Genomic DNA, 17,770 nt, shown 5'->3' on the forward strand with positions numbered 1-17,770 from the left:
TGCTACAGTATCCAGAACGTAGTTGTGCCAGTGTTACACGAGTCTCACGGGGAAGCTGGAGCTCTTCGTCTGCAATAGGTGGTGGTTGGACTCCGATTACGGCATTCACAGGAGGGGAGTTCATGAAGGTGGTAAGAGTCTCCCGGTGGATGTCGTTTATTGACTGTCTAAATACTGTCCGGTCCAGTAGGTTGCGGTCAGTTTTGTCCTGGATTTCGTCAGCGTAGTCTAAAAGGTGTCTCCTGACGTGCCTGGGAGGCGGCTCAGGCTCAAGCAGGTGTCTGCAGGAGTGAAACCTGCGGTAACATCCTAGCAGGAACTGTTTGCTGAGCAGTTTGTTGTGCTCCACTACTGGGAGCATTTGTGCCTCGTTATGCAGGTGTTGAATGAGAGACATCAGGAGGCAACCGGTCGCTGTCCGAATGGCGGTATTTTGACATGTATGTAGCTTTATTCACTGCGTTTCACTAGTTCCAGGCGCAGCATAGTTCAGAACCGGCCGACCAATTGCCTTAATTGTCGAAAACAACAGTTCTTTGTCTTTGCCCCAAGTGCTGCCGGCAAGCGATTTGAGGACCTTGTTGCGATTTTGGACTTTAGTGGCAATTGCGGTTGTGTGCGCAGAGAAGGAGAGCAAGCTGTCAAAGGTTACACCCAAAATTTTGGAGTTATTTACCGTCGGAATTGGTGTGTCGTCGACTTTTACCTTAAGGGACAGCTTGACCTCCTTTGTCCAGGAGGTAAAGAGGGTCGCCGTGGACTTGGTGGGGGAAAGTTGGAGATTCCTCGCAATGAAAAAGCGAGAAAGGTCGGTGAGGTAGTTGTTCACTTTGGAACACAGGCCATCAATGTCATTGCCCGACGCCATTATCGTGCAGTCGTCAGCGTATGAGATCAGGGAAACTCCCGCTGGTGGTTGGGGGAGCTGTAGAAGTTGAACAGCAAAGGAGAAAGGACACCACCCTGCGGTACACCTTGCTTAATCTTCCTCTGCTTTGATGTTTGATCTCGAAAAATCACGGACGACTGCCGACCGCTCAGGTAGTTTGCGGACCAGACCAGTTTTTTAAGGAGCGCTTTAGGATGTGCCGTGACTCCTTTGCCTTTTTATGTAACGAAGTCATGTCCATTGCAAAAACTGATATAATAACGTATAGGAAATACATCCCTTTAGACAAACGTGTCGCGATTGCTTTATATGCGCTTGGTTCTTCAGCTGAATACAAGACGATGGGCAAACTGTTCCGAGTATCAAAAGGTTACCAACTTTCCAAGTCTAGAAGAGTAGTTGACAATGCTTTGGGTCACTTGAAAGCAAGGTTTAAAAAAATTGGTAAAGGCATTGATAATGACATCAGAAATGCATCTTCAATAATAAAATTTTGCTGTATTTTGCACAATTTTGTAAATGAACGTAGTGATAGCATTAACAACGAATGGATCCAAAGCCAAACAAATTTCGAATTCGTAAATCAACGAGATCAACCAGAACCTACGTACTATACTCAAGACCACAACGTCAGCGAGGGAAAAATTCGAGAATCAATCGTTTCGTTTTTATCTTCAATTCATTTTTTTATTATTAAATTAATTAAACCTACTTTAAGTACTAACAATTCCTTCTGTAAACTTAAAATAAAAATAATTCATTTATCACCTTGACGAGAACACAAAGGCTTTTGTGGCAATTTCCACGGCCATGTCTGGATATACATGCGTATTTCTTTTGCAGTCTCGTAGTTGCGGCAGCTTCTCTTCCCACAACTCCAAAAAAACTCGACCGCCTCTCTATACCAATGCGGATGCTTTTTCCAATAAAATGAATCCATAATTAATAATATATAACAAAAATTTTATTAGAATTACGTTTACAGACTTGTTTTCTTTGGCGGCGTTCATTTTATTTGGTGTTTCTGCTTATATTCGTAGTAATATTTATCGATAACACAGAAAATGCAGGGTTGTATGTCGAAAAGTATCGTTATTATCTACAATTATTTTATAATCTCAGATTTTGGGAGAGAAATATTGTATGAGTTAAGCGCGAAAAAGTAGGTCATCTACTCATATGTGAACATATTATAAGATTATATTATAGTCTCAGATTATGCGCTGCTGGTGAAAATTCGGGAAAAAATTGCGAGACTTTCACTATATTATTATATTTATTTAGTTATTGTTAAGTTAGCTGACATTTATGGTAATTGCAACTTGAAAATGCTATTTAAAGTGTTAATTTATGGTATATATAAATAAGAAGTGTTAGAAACGTGTCTATGTTACACAGTTGTAATTATGATTAAAATAAATGTGATAACTGCACTTATTATATCAAAATTTGATATAATTTGATAAAAGACAAATTTTAGAAACAAATAACTTAAAATCTTCTATTAACTGAATAGTGTTTGTGCTACTTTTAGCAAAATAAGCACTAAATAAACATCTCCTGTGAGTTCCATTGGAAAATTCGTAATATTTCTCACAAAACAAGCAAACGGTCAATCAGAAGTATACCTAGACGAAAAACCTTTCAAAACAGTATTGGCAGCTGACTGCCAATTTTGAAGGTAATCTGCCATATGTGATCGGGTAGAATAATTTTGTGGATTTATTGTTAATTACTGCATACGTGAACGTACCTTAAATGTTTCGATAAAAAAACACTTTAAAATTATCGAACGAATGATATCGGTATCGAGTAATAGGAAATAGGAAAATAGTATCGTATTAAATTTGTATCCATAACAATTGCATTGCTAAGTTCTGTTGGGTTATTTTGTTTTGTGGTTGTGAGGTAACATTTGAGTTGCGATATAGCTGTGGCAATTTACATAAATTATTGTTTTATTCGAACTTCAAGAAAATTACTGTCATACTTTTTCGTTTCTCTATTTCAAAAGCTGTTATTATAAGGACATTCATGATGACACAATTTCTAAGATATGTTAACAGCCCGGTAAGTGACATTTTTGGTCTTAATTGTTTTTAATTATATTTTGTAATCTTTGCTTCGTAACAGTTAAAACTGCTGAATCCCATAAATCTGTTTGCTTTAATTTGCACTTATTTTCAGTCTTTTTAAGGTGCAATCTTTGTCATAACCTCAAAGGATATGGTTATATAATATAACCATGAAATAACCTTTTAAAAGGAAAAAGGTTCTTGCACTTTTCGATTTAATAAAAAAATCTAAGCCATGACTTTGGTTTCGTATTAAACTCAACTTAAATACGAATTTTTATATTGCTGTGGTTAATTTTTTAAGACTATATTTTTTATACCGGACAAAATCGATGGCTTTTTCTTGAGGAATCTAATCTATTTTGATTCATGAAAAGTTTCTGCAGCATACATCAGGAAGTGAATTTCTTTATTTTTAGTTTTATTATAAGTTTGGAATTAATAATTAATTGGCTAGGACTCCTTCTGATTGCCCGTCACTTGTTTTGTGAGAAATATTACGAATTTTCCTATGAAACTCACAGGAGATACTGATTTGTTGCTTATTTTGCTAAAACTAATATAGCACCAACACTATTCGGTTACTAATAGTTTTTAAGTTAGTTGTTAATAAAATTTGTCTTTTACCTTCACCAAATTTTGATACAATAAGTGCACTTTTCACATTTAGTTTAATAATTATTAAAACTGTGTAACATACACACACGTCGCTAACACTTTTTATTGACATAAACCATAAATTAACAATTAAATTGCATTTTTAAGTTGCAAACTCCAAATATGCCAGCCTTATACATACATATATAAGGCTGAGCCGTGCATCCTCAACATCGCTGCTCAGAATACGCTTCTGTTTTGAAGCCGCTGTTCTGAGCTTTCAGCATATATGCTACTGCATATTTCGCAGACTTGTCTGCGCCCCTCTGCAAGTACACTGCTAGTGTTAATTCCACTAAAAATATGCACTTATTATGAATTTTTTTTATAAAGATGATTCATGTAAATTTATTTATCCAATTAGTATACTGTAAACTCATATTTCAATTTTCAAATTGTCACAAGAAAATATACAAAATTGAGCCGTTGACAGCAGGTCTACGCAGACGTCTCGAAAAACAGACATTTTGCTGTGGACAGTTTTTCTCAGCATTGGATCATCTGAAATCAAAAAATCAAAGAGTTTTCATTAGGTAATCAATTGACCGAGGTAACCCTGTCGAGCTTTTATTAAAAAACATTTTTTTTTCAATTTTTTTTAACATTTGAAGTAGAAGTGCGATTTTTAGTTTTCCAGAAAATCGATTTAAAGTTTTCTATAGCAGGTAGCCGAGTCGAAGCGGCCAACGGTTATAATGCTCTAACTTTGTGAGTTTTGCACCGATTGACTTAAAATTTGGACACAACATTCTTGAGATTATGTACATTCATTTTCTCAAATAAACCAAAATCGATTTTTTTTACCCTAAAAACCCTAGCCCCCCCTTAAGCTTATCCGAAATTGATTTTTATGTAAAAAGTAAAAACCAAAACGAAGACATTTCAATACAAGAATAACCAAGTTTATTAGAAGTTTATTCAGTAACAATAAAAATATAAAAATGAAAATCACTTCATTAAGATCTTTAAATAAAAAAAGAAGCTATTTTAAATTTAGTTTTCTTTTACAGTTAGCGTATTGTAGTATTTATGGTGAATTGATGGTATGTAAGGTAACAAACTTATAATATCATTATATTTTTTTCTAGTTATGCTCCTTGAACTTTCATAAAGTTGTAACATATCAATTGTACTGAAATTTTTTGGTATTCCTCTTTTTCCAATTAAAAAATTGTTTTAAATGGAGCATTTTCTTCCATACTAATTTTATAAAATATTTTGTGAGGTTTATTCCTATTGAACCTCATCCAACATATTTTAAGCCAGTTAACAATTTATCCGTCCGTATTTTTTTTCTTTTTGATATTGCCTCCTTAAGAGGTTTGGTTGAGACAATGTCTTCTCTTTTCATTTCATACAAAATGAAGCTCTATCGTTTGGAAGAAATGAATGACCTGACAGTAAAAATTTGTGGTCAATAACATTTATGTTATTATTGTCTGCTTGAACAATTTTTAACCATTTCAGTGCGAGCTTAGTATTCCGATTTTGTCCGGTACACATGTCACTGTATGCTATGACATGATCTTGAGTTGTTATAGCCTGAATATGCTTTAGACAGCAAGATGCTACTTCTTCTGCACCTCTAGATGCTGTAGTTTCATCCCATGCATACATATGAATTTTATTGTCATGAAAATTATGAAAGCCTTCATTAAGATAATACATGTTTTGCTTATACAGGGTGGGCCAAACAATTGAAAATGTGCTTAAAAATTGGGTTGATCGAATGGCCTACTGTAAAGCCAGTCATGGCAGTCATTTGAACGATATTAATTTTCATTCATAAATGACAATGTTCAATCTTCAAAATAAGAAAAAAAGTTTGAAAAAATATTGATTAGTTTTTTTTTATAGCCGATTCAAAAAGAAAATTTTACATGGCCCACCCTGTAATATGCCACAGAAACTGTTATGCTGAAAACAGTGAACACCGTACGCAATCCCTTACCGTGCACAAAAACTCACCTCCGAAAACAACTGCGTTCTTTTAATTACATATTCATACAAATCATCGGTTTGTGTGTGTATGTGTTTGGTTTTATCTACACAATGTTGCCATTGATATTTTTGCTTACGCACTTTTTCACACTTCCACGTTATCAGTTACAATTTTTCCAAAGCCAAAAACCAACCAATGCAAATAGTTCATTTATCTATAATAAACGTTATTCAACAGTATTTTTAAGCTATTTTAACAAAAATTATCATTTTTCTAAGTTTATTTTGTAAATAATTTCGAAATGTACTGCTTGGCAACACTGTGTGGTGAGAGAGCAATCAGCTGAGTTGGTATTACGGGATTTTTTAACAATCGTGAAATAAAATCTACGGTACTACGATACGGAAGGAAGGAACTTTTCATTTACATGGGGTTTCATTAGTTTGATCGGAACAGCTGAGTCGGGATTTCGTTGACGGTGTTCACTGTTTTCAGCATTAATTTGGGATATGGAAGGGCCTTTTGCAGATCAAAGGAAAATGCAAAATATTTATCTGGGTTCGTTAACGATAAGTTGTGATCTTCTTTTAAAGCTTTTCTAGCCAGTTCTGCATTTTTCAAATGTAGGCTATGTTCTTCTAAAAGGCTATTTTTTTCATTAGGCTGAGGGTAATTTTAATTTTCATGTTTAAGTAATCGCATTTTCGACAAGTATCTTTATGTGGGTGATGAAAACTTAAATTACAATTATCCTTAAAAATATTCCTGTATATTCGCTCGCTGAGAACTGTTGTATGGGTTTCTTCGAACTTTTCAACATACAAGTTGTACATTTTCCTTAAGTTTAAATCAGAGCTCAGGTATTTTTTGTTTGGATTGTTAGAACATAGCAAATAATTACTTCTGATAATAAGAAAATTCCAAGATGGACAATACGAGTATTTATTTAAATTTTTTTTTGTTTATTTATAACAAAGATGTTAAATAATGATTAGATAATGCTAATGATTGCTAATTAACCTTCTTTTGAGAAATTCTCTAATTCATCAAACAATTAGAATTAGTTCAACTAATTCCCATTAGATAATTGAAATTTTTATTCCAATGGTAAAACTAATTGCAATTAGTTGCCATTAGCAAAAAAAATTGGTTTACCTTTACAATTAGAAATCTAATTGACTTCTGCTAATGCAATTAGATATTCAATTAGCTCGAATTAGAATCAATTATTTTGTTTAGTTGAAAATTTTTTATTTAGCAAAAAAGAAAAAAAATTGAAATTTTTTCGAAATTCAATATTTCAAAAAGTGTATTTTTTTTTATAACACTTTCCAAATCAAAAGGACATCTCAAACTTTAATTGAGCTGAATGAAAAAACCTGTTTCGCACTTTTTCACTTTAATAATTCTTTGCAAAAAAATTATTTTTATCAAAATAATTAATTCTAATTCGAGCTAATTAAACATCTAATTGCATTAGCAGAAGTCAATTAGATTTCTAATTGTAAAGGGAAACCAATTTTTTTGCTAATGGCAACTAATTGCAATTAGTTTTACCATTGGAATAAAAATTTCAATTATCTAATGGGAATTAGTTGAACTCATTCTAATTGTTTGATGAATTAGAGAATATAAACCAATTGCATCAATTGCTAATTCTAATTGGAATTTAACATGTTTGATTTATAATAACTAATGAGTTCATAAAATCCAGGCCAAATGCCACTATTGCACATTACAATTAGAAGGAGGGACTTGAACCCAAACAAGTAGTATCACAATGGACCCCTCGCACCCTCATGGAGAGTGGCAACCACTGTAACCTAATCTAGATTCAATGTCATCTCAAATCAGAACTATACGAATAATATTTTTACAAGAATAATAAAATATTATTTTATTTCAAAGATTTTAATTATTAGTATATAAATAATTTTTCATCGAGATTAATTGAATTGGTATACTCTTACACATTTCATACCGAATTGGTGAGTTCCTAAATGTCTTTGCTTTTGTTTATTTTGTTTAGGTGCGTAATATAGCCCGCTATGCTCCCAATACTCATTCCCGACATTTCCACGCATCAACTTGCACAGCTTCAAAAGTTGCAATGTCAAAATTCGATACTGATGTTTTCCTGCCATATGAGAAGCTTACTGGAACTTTAAAGATTGTATCGCAACGTCTGAATAGACCACTGACGTTGTCTGAGAAAATATTATATTCACATTTGGATGACCCGAGCAACCAGCCCATTGAGCGTGGAACCTCATATTTACGACTTCGACCAGATCGCGTAGCTATGCAAGACGCTACTGCTCAAATGGCGCTTTTACAATTTATTTCTTCAGGGTTGAAAAGGGTTGCAGTACCATCAACGGTGCATTGCGATCATTTGATTGAAGCTCAAATTGGAGGAAAGGAGGATTTAGCTCGAGCAAAAGATCTCAACAAGGAGGTATACAAATTTTTAGCTTCAGCATGCGCTAAATACGGTCTCGGTTTTTGGAAGCCCGGTAGTGGAATCATTCATCAAATCATTTTGGAAAACTATGCTTTTCCTGGACTGCTAATGATTGGCACTGACTCGCACACCCCAAATGGAGGTGGTCTTGGTGGGCTTTGCATTGGTGTTGGTGGAGCAGATGCTGTTGATGTTATGGCTGACATTCCTTGGGAATTAAAGTGTCCGAAAGTGATCGGTGTTAATCTAACAGGAAAAATCAGCGGATGGACTTCACCGAAGGACGTTATATTAAAGGTACATATGATCATAAGATTGCACGTGAAAACGATTTTTTTATTTGCTTTGTTTTATTTTGCTATTTTTGTATATGCGATTTTCAATTTATTATCCCTTATTTTAAATTTTCCATTCATAAGCCCTTATCTATAAGTAGCGACTTGTGAATACTATAAATCAACAATTGATTTGTTGCGTTTATATTTGTCGGCACTTCATTATTCTGCGTGCAATTTGCAAGCTAAAAGATTTGTGAAGAAAAATTAAACAACACAAATAATATGGCATATTGTTACGAATTTGTTAGGTTTTAAGGTTAAAAGTCACAAATTAATGGCAACAAAACTTTCCTTAATGCTTTACTTTTCCTTTACTCTTTCACAAGTTTAACTTACGATTAAAACGCGTGCATCCCTGCTTATATCATAATAACGTGCTAAATAGCAATCGTAATTTCTAGATTTGGCAACTCGTAACTTCTAGCGAGTTCTGTCTCGCCAGCATGTGTCACGGCGAATTCATGTTTTTGTTTTAGTATCTTATTCGCTCGCTATTCATGCCAGTACGTTTGCATAGTTTCTCGGTCTGATCGTCCCGATTAGACACCAAATCCTTCGAACCAAATGGAGCCAATCTCTCTAGATGAACTACTTTGACTCTCCCTTGCCGAGTTTAGAATTGCTGTATACGATACACCACATCATTCATCTTTTTAATTACCTTGTATGGACCTTTTCAGGACGCTTGCAGTTTTGGGGAAGCCCCTTTCCTTGCGGATTATAAATTATATAATATGTAATTACCTTCGCTGATTCCTTCGGAGTTCACAGCACGTTCAAATCATCCTTTATTTAGCTGGGTATGTTGCCTCACATGATTGTGTAATTCGTCCATGCCACCCTGCAGTGTTTCCCAATAACTACCGTCGTCCATTGCAGGAGCGGCACCTCTGCCGAGCACTAAATCACCCGGAAGCTTTAAATCGCTTGGTCATTGCGGGTGATTGGCTAGAAATTTTATGTTCAGCTAAGCGATAGGCCAACAGGAACATTTGGATGTGTTTGTCCCAATTTCATTGGCGCTTTCCAACGACGACATCTCCCTTTGCTGGCATGCGCTTCGCACAATTTCGAATCCATTCGGCAACTGATTCTCTGGAATCGACCCAGTAAAACCGCTGCTTAATCTTCTCAAGCATTTTAGTGATGCTCAGATGGCCCCCTCTTAGCCAATGGTGGAATTCCTCTAACACCGATGTAATTCTATTTAGGATCTATTCCACTGCACCCAATATGCCTTAGCCACAGGGTATTTTGCGGTATTCCTGCAATGTCCTCTGGCAGCGATTCGTCAAATCAATCTGGAACATTTGCTGCCTGGGGTCACTCCCGTAACGTCGCTTTATTGCTGCCACCATACTCTCATAGTTCCCACAATCGGCTTTTGGAATTGCATTATCTGTGACGACAACTCGGCTTACATTTGTAACATTTGTAATGACCTTTCTGAAGATATTTCCGATGTTATTTTAGAATTTTGCGACGACCGCGATGATATTTGTGATGAAATTTGCAATAATGTAGCCATAATCACTCTCATGTCTATACCTAGTGAAGGTCCTGTACGCTCCGCCCTCTCTTCCATTTTGGTCGATGACTCCTTAGCTTCTAGCTAGAATACATTTTTTCTACATCGACGCCCTCTGTCTTCCTAGTTTCGTGCAGCCGTTCTTGTAACTCTTCATTAGGATGCCGATTCCTAAATCAATTTAGATTTGCCATTTTCACGATCCTGTTCTATGGGACTTAATTCAATAATCGCACTTCTGACACCAATTGTTACGAATTTGTCACCACGGACAGATTCAGGATAACCAGCTGTACTGTGTAACTGTGAAAATAGCATGAACAAAGAATGGTAAACAAATGAAATAAAATGAATATACAGGGATGCCCAATATTGTAGAATTTGCGATAACAGCTCGGTCTCTCCTGACAGAAACTCGTCCCGAATTAACCAGCTTCATGACCGTCATCATCGTGATCACCAACATCATTAATTTCAGGGAATAAGGCACACCATGGCTTCATCTTGTCTGCTATTGCAATTGTACTGTACTTTCTTTGCGAGCGTTGCATACCTTCCATATCTTCGATGACATATCGGTTGAATCGTAGGACTTTCTTGACAATGTATGGACCCTTGTACTTTGGGTGGAGTTTTCGCGATTTGCCTGTACTTGGTGGTGGAGTTTTTATGAGGTCCGAAGACCCTTCCTCATATGGCACTGGTTTCCTATGTCTATCGTCGAATTTGGCCTTCCATGTAACTCTAGCTGTTTCGATGTTACGAATTGCTTCGCTACGGTGCCCGTTCATATGTAGTTGCTCATCGTCCGTCTGCAGCGCAGCCAATACACAAAGAAATGAAAGTAACATATTCAGAAATCCATTGTAAAAAAACTAAAACATTTTAAAATTTTATGGGAAATGTTTAGTCAGTAATTTTTCTACAATTTCTATACAAAATATTAAATTTTACAAAACAAAAACAAAAAACTTCACTTCAACGAAGCACAAAAAGTTTCCGTACACATGAAAACACGGATTCTCTGCAATAGGCAGTGGCATATTCATACCCATTACCTCTTTGGTAAAGTGGCTTCGTTAAGGCAGGTTTAAAACACCGCTAAAAATATGTGTGGACGTTTCGAAATCTCGACTTTCAGAGCCCTATTCGGTCTACGGACCTGAAGCTTTATCGAACTGAATTTTCTTACACACCGCTTGTAGTTCTTATACGGTAATACGAGGGATGTCACTTGCTTTGTGTCGAATGCAGTGTGGTGATATGTTTTTCATCAGTAGTATGAAGATATATGCTTACGCATTATCGCCTGGGCATGGAAGCATCATAAGCTTCTGGTACTTTTACTAGGAGTCGTGCTATTCTCGGCGGAATCCGCTTTACGAGTTATTCTGCGTGGTAGGTTCATGTTGTACAATCGACGCCGAACGGTTCTCTCTGATAATACGTCGATGATTTCATTTGCAATGACCTTTGATAGCTTAAAAGAATCTCTCTTGGCAAGAGCCACAATTAAATTATCAGTAGTGGAAGTTGTTCTCTTTTTGCCACCACGTTATTCTCTGGATCTTGTGGGCATAAAGGATTTATAACACAATTTTTGGACCGTCCAAGTGGCAGCGATAAACTTGTACAATTTGTTTTTTCGAAGATTGACTACAAGCCTCCGCTCCTCAATTGTGCAATGCTACGCAAGTTACGTCACTCAACCATTCCGCCGTAAACATATCACCTGACCATTCAATCGACAAAGTCGAAGTTAATTGGTCAGCATAAATTTACCCTACTCATCAAAGTATCATCGCAATGCGTTGTCGAAGTAACTCAATATGAGTGCGACGACACTTAGCAAGTATTGCGATAACACTTTGGCAATAAGTATTCTGATATGTGAGAACGTTGGCGACACCGTAGTAGAAAATAATTAGGCATCAGCAATAAGGCACTATAAATATAAGTACTTTAAAATAATGTATGAGATTGTTCTTTTGGATTTTACCAAATAAAGAGTGGGGCGAAAACCTTATTTGTATTTTTTTAATGTGCTCTCTAAGGACACATCGCACGACCCATCTTTGAGAGACATTCATATTAATTATTACTATTATTAATTATTTCGTAGCCGAATGGGTTAGTGCGTGGCTAACATTCGGAAGTGCGCAGGTCCGAAGTCCCGGGCATGTGACACCAATTGATAGAACAAGTTTTTTTTCTAATAGTGGTAGCCCCTTGTACTGGCTAATTCCTATATTTAGTCTTATTGCCTTAATATATCTGACAATTAGTTTTAAGTTTGCATTTTATTGTCTTGGATTTAAATTTTGAAATTTTGGAGCTTCCATTCCATCCCATACAATAGATGTATCACAAAAGTCTTAAATATACGCCCGCATATCTTAAATAAATAAATAAACCTTTATCCGAAAACAAAATTTAATGCAACTTCTTTGTTTAATAAACAAAATACGTACGAAACTTTGGACGAATGCTGATATTGATATGAAAAAAATTAATCAGTTCGCGAAGTTTATATATAAATTTTATCTTATTCTAAATTGGAGCGTTGCGGTCAGTGACATAGTGCTTTTAAAAGAAATTGAAAACTCTTCCTATTTGGTATGGGGCCGTTGTCTGCGATGCTCTGAATTTTTATTTTTCAAAAGTTCCGTTTCCGATTTATCCACCTTATATAAGTATATAAATGTAACATTATAGGAATTTGCATTGTTATCTATTTTTTAAATGTTACCTGTACATTTCTATAGGTAGCTGACATTCTTACTGTAAAAGGTGGCACTGGTGCTATAATCGAGTATCACGGAAACGGTGTTAATTCTATTTCTTGTACTGGTATGGCAACGATTTGTAACATGGGAGCTGAAATCGGTGCCACCACGTCAGTATTTCCATTCAACGATCGCATGGCCACATACCTGAAGTCTACTAGCCGAGGCAGCATTGCAGACGAAGCAAATAAATATAAAAAACAACTTTTCACGCCAGATGGAAATTGTGAATATGACGAATTAATCGAAATTAACTTAGACAAGTTGGAACCTCATGTTAATGGGCCTTTTACGCCTGATCTGGCTCACCCAATAAGTAAATTGGGTGCAAATGCGAAACAAAATGGTTATCCATTGGATATCAAAGTAGGTCTTATTGGGTCTTGCACCAATTCTTCGTATGAGGATATGGGTCGCTGTGCCAACATAGCAAAAGATGCGATGAGCCATGGTCTCAAGTCAAAAATACCGTTTAACGTTACGCCTGGATCTGAACAGATTCGTGCAACCATTGAGAGGGACGGTATAGGTGAAGTTTTTGGAAAATTTGGTGGCACTGTTTTAGCGAATGCTTGTGGGCCCTGCATTGGGCAATGGGATCGCAAAGATATAAAAAAAGGGGATAAAAATACAATTGTTACCTCGTACAACCGAAACTTCACTGGACGAAATGATGCCAACCCTGCAACGCACTCATTTGTTACCAGGTGAGTACAAGTTTTAAGAAGCAACTTTACCGATCCTTATGTGCTTACGTTAAGGTACAATATTTTTTTATTTCAAATGACCTTCAATAATACCAATTCTTTATTGGTATCCTAATACCATCTGAATGTACAGTTAATACTGTTAGTGCAGCATAACATATCTTTCCACGAAGACATTTAAAACTATAAATTCGTTATTCCTGCACCGATTTTTAGGAAAACCACAGTCCTCCTTCGCGCTATCCACGATAACTAACATCTTGCCTCCCCCTTTAACCATAGGGGCCCTTGAATATGCTCAGATGGCTTATGTCTCTTAGCCGCAGGTTACTCGTCAGAGGACCTCTGCCGTTTAGAAGCTAGTCCCTCGGTGTTTGCCTAGGATACACGAGAGGTGCTAGTCCCATCGAGATCGACGGACTTTGCCCAAGTACGCGAGGCCTTATACATCTCTGATAAAGAATCCTCTACTACAGTCGCGAATCTATGCAGAATGCGACAAGCTGACCGCTTCATTATCTTGGGCGCATGTGTTTATCAAAACGTGTTTCCCCGGTTTTTGCTGTCCCGGCAGAACTCGCAATCTGTATGTTAAGACTACGAGCAGAAATAGTCGGACCTAACGCTTTCGGCTGCTCAGGCGAGGTCTTACCAAAGCTTTAGTAGCGCCACATCGCAGAGATTGAGCATTGGCGGAAGCTGAATTGGAGAACAGGACTGTATTTTTAATGTATTTTTTTAAATTCCATTTTTGGACCCACGAGTGCAGAGTAAAGGATGGTCCACTCGCACACAGTCTCTTGTAAGGAGAAATAATACATAAGGTCGGCAGGTATTCTGTATACTCCGTTTGCGACTGGACTATTTGAAGGAAGGGGCCCCTAGCCAAGTTGGCCTCCAGCCCGGTGGAAAGAGATAGGAGGAAAAGTGCTTCGAGTCATACTTTTTTCTAATTTCTGCCCAAGTTGTGAAAGTAATCAGCTCTAAATTAGCCGAATTTGTCTTGATAACTAAAATTGTTTGACCGTCCTCATTAGTTTTCCTTTGAGTTTCCGCTTAACTAATGTCCAACCATTTTGAATACGGGTGGCATCAGTCGACTGTGAAGACCAACCCAATATTTCAATCCCATTTTCCTATTTCCACTCTTATACAACTTCTGCTTTGATGCTTGGGATGGTTGTCTTCTTGTAAAATTCAAGGTTGGCTGATTTTTGGTAAATTTTATTCGCCAAAACTACGTTCCTTTTCGGAGAAGCAGCCTCAAACATCAACCTTAACTGAATGCTTAACAGTTCCTTGAAGGTGTCGATTATCAGTAGTTAACCAGGATCTACGTATGCGACCCAAAAGTAACAATTAATTATTCAATCGTGATCACTACGTTTGCCCAATACCCTTCTGAATTTGCCTTAGCCCATGCTCACCTTTTTTCAGTGTGATAACGAGAGCAGCGGTTTTCCATGTTATCCGGAATTTTAGGCCTTCTTCTTTTTTTGCATGACTGTAGGGCGGATAACCCAATACGTCGATGTTCTGAGTGCTCAAAAGCTTTCTTGTGTGGGCCGATACGTCAGTGCTCGAATTGTCCTGGTGAAGAATGTGTGTATCATTTAGAATTGATTGTTTTAAGTTTCACTAGAGGTACTGTTGTGCCATGACAGATTTTCTGTAAAGACAGGCTTTGAGGTGCTTCTAACGTGAACAACTTTTGTTGGATTATGCTCGTCGTGGAACACTCATACTCTCCATTGCTGTTTTGTTTGTGGCTCATATGGATAGATCCACGATTCAGAAACGTGCTTTTTGAACCACCGCGGCTGAATTTCTTCAACATTTTTTACACTAATCGACACGAGTCCACGCGTTTCCACGACAGTCGGTTCTACGTTACCGAAACGACCCGGACATATATCCGGTCAAGGACTGTCACTCCAGCAGCATTCCCCGTATATAAGTATGGAGAATGTTTATGCTGCTACAACAACAACAACAAGTCCATTTTTGGGCAATTCTTAAATTATGAATTATCTAAGGAGAACAAATCTTCGGGGCGACAAAATGTTGATGCATTATTAAATTTATGCTGATCCCACTAGCGGCCAAAGATGCCATTATAACGTGATATGTCGCATGACGATCTGGCTTTATCAATTGACGCACAACATCGATTGTTTCTATACAACAACCGTTTTTGGACGGGCTTCACGAAATTCGTACTGCAAGGATCGACGGCCACGTTGGAACTCGTACCAGCATTTCACAGTGGCTAAGAGAGGTGCTTTAATGCCTCGATAATCTACGTCGAAAATCTTAATAAATCATCGCATAAAAATTTTCAAGAGCGAACATTTTAATGAGTTAATTCCTTCTTTTGTCAATTTTCCAACTCACTGGAAAAAGAACAAATAAACCTCGTAATTGAAAACTTTTTATGTAAGTTTTTGCTCGATCAATATTTTCTTTTTATTGGTGATGAGAAACAAGTGGTCAACATTGCTGGTATGCGATGCTATATCATAAAATTTAGTGCTGCTGAAATTAATGAAATTTACTTTTCATTACAAAATTCTATAATTATAAGATATTTTTTGTGGCTATATGGCTTGGTCAACATGACTTGTGTGATAGAGCCCGTAGGCTCTTAAACTTTTCTACAAACCGCTATCGGCGCACAAACAATAGATTTCAGATGGTATTTTGCTCTGTTAATATAATATAATATATGAATCAAAATAAGATAAAGGTTTCTCATTTCAAATACACCCCAAATCCAACAAAATTTATGAATTGAATTGTCTAATTTTTTATTTTCTTTTAATTTTTTGCTGTTTGTACATTCTACTAAAAGTACTTCCCACTGAGCATATTGATTCACAATTGTATATTTTTAGCCCTGAATTAGTCACCGCTTTATCTATTGCTGGTCGATTAGACTTTAATCCATTAACCGATGAACTTACCGGTTCTGATGGAAAGAAATTTAAATTGGCAGCCCCCTTTGGTGATGAATTGCCTTCGAAAGGATTTGACCCTGGAATGGATACATTTGACGCACCACCAAAGGTATATTTTCCACATTATCCAAAAAATAAAAAAATAAAAATCGTTTTAAAATAAAATAATATTCCAGAGTGGGGATGCTGTGAAAGTGGAAGTGGATCCTAAGAGTCAACGCCTTCAAATTTTAGAGCCCTTTGATAAATGGAATGGTAAAGACTTGGTAGATATGACCGTTCTTATTAAAGTAAAAGGAAAATGCACAACGGACCACATATCTGCTGCTGGACCTTGGCTTAAATACAGAGGGCATTTAGATAACATTTCAAATAACATGTTTATTGGAGCTGTCAACTCAGAAAATAGCGAGATGAATAAGATAAAAAATCAAGAAACTGGCGAATGGGGAGGTGTTCCCGATGTTGCACGATACTACAAAGCCAATGGTATTAAATGGGTTGCTGTCGGTGACGAAAACTACGGAGAAGGATCATCTCGTGAACATGCAGCATTAGAACCACGTCATCTGGGCGGTAGAGCAATTATAGTAAAGTCTTTTGCTCGCATACACGAAACGAATTTAAAAAAGCAAGGATTGTTGCCTTTAACATTTGCGAATCCAGCAGATTATGACAAGGTATATGTTTATAAGCAGTTTGAATTTTAATGAATTAATTTATATTGTTATAGATCCAACCTGAAAGTAAAATTTCCATACTTGGACTAGATAGTTTGACGCCTGGAAAGCCCATCGACTGCGAAATCAAAACCGGCAATAAGGTCGAAAAAATTAAGCTCAATCATTCGTTAAATGATTTGCAAATTGGTTGGTTTAAGGCGGGTAGCGCACTTAACCGCATGAAAGAACTAGCAAAAGCAAATTGAACGTGAATAATGCCTACGTTTGTATATAATCTGGAAGATCTTTAAAATATATAATGCTGCATAAGTGTATTACATAAGTGTTTTGTATTGCTAGGGCCTTTTTTGCAAACCTCGATATTCTTCTAGTAAATCAGGTTATATATTCGTTGTAAGTAATTAGCTTATTGCCGTAATTTTATTAATTTGTCTAAATGCGTGAACATGCTTAAATATTATATGTATACTCTTTAATGCAGGTGAAATCAGTTTAAAATTTAGTCACGTGTTGAATTTAGTTCAAATCGCTTTATTTAAGTCAAGACAATAGGGATTTGTATGCATATTAGTGTGTTAGTGTGTATGTTCACAAACAATTTGTATTCTCTCTTTACTGCAGAGTCGCATTGGAATCTGATTTATTTTCAACACCCTTCCTCAATGTGAATCTGTTTACATTAAAATTCGACAGTTGTTAAATTCAATAATTTTACAAAGCCAGAGTGCCTTGTTTTCGACCAAT

The 17,770-nt window shown here is 36.4% G+C and overlaps 1 protein-coding gene across 2 annotated transcripts; it reads left to right on the forward strand.

Annotated features, from left to right (window-relative positions):
* The first annotated feature begins 2,698 nt into the window (after positions 1-2,698).
* Positions 2,699-17,340, forward strand: LOC129249294 (probable aconitate hydratase, mitochondrial). 2 transcript variants are annotated; one of them, XM_054889015.1, is made up of 7 exons: positions 2,699-2,797; positions 2,904-2,959; positions 7,593-8,324; positions 12,659-13,386; positions 16,281-16,452; positions 16,520-17,023; positions 17,077-17,340. In XM_054889015.1, exons 2-7 carry the CDS (start codon positions 2,924-2,926, stop codon positions 17,269-17,271), a joined length of 2,367 nt encoding a protein of 788 aa, XP_054744990.1. In that variant the 5' UTR covers positions 2,699-2,797; positions 2,904-2,923; the 3' UTR covers positions 17,272-17,340. The 2 variants fall into 2 exon arrangements, with proteins under 2 accessions (XP_054744990.1, XP_054744992.1); XM_054889017.1 differs by lacking the exon at positions 2,699-2,797 and having other exon boundaries at positions 2,804-2,959.
* Positions 17,341-17,770: the final 430 nt, after the last annotated feature.

This window comes from Anastrepha obliqua, chromosome 5 (assembly GCF_027943255.1).
Source record: "Anastrepha obliqua isolate idAnaObli1 chromosome 5, idAnaObli1_1.0, whole genome shotgun sequence".
In the NCBI taxonomy this organism is placed as follows: Eukaryota; Metazoa; Arthropoda; class Insecta; order Diptera; family Tephritidae; genus Anastrepha; species Anastrepha obliqua.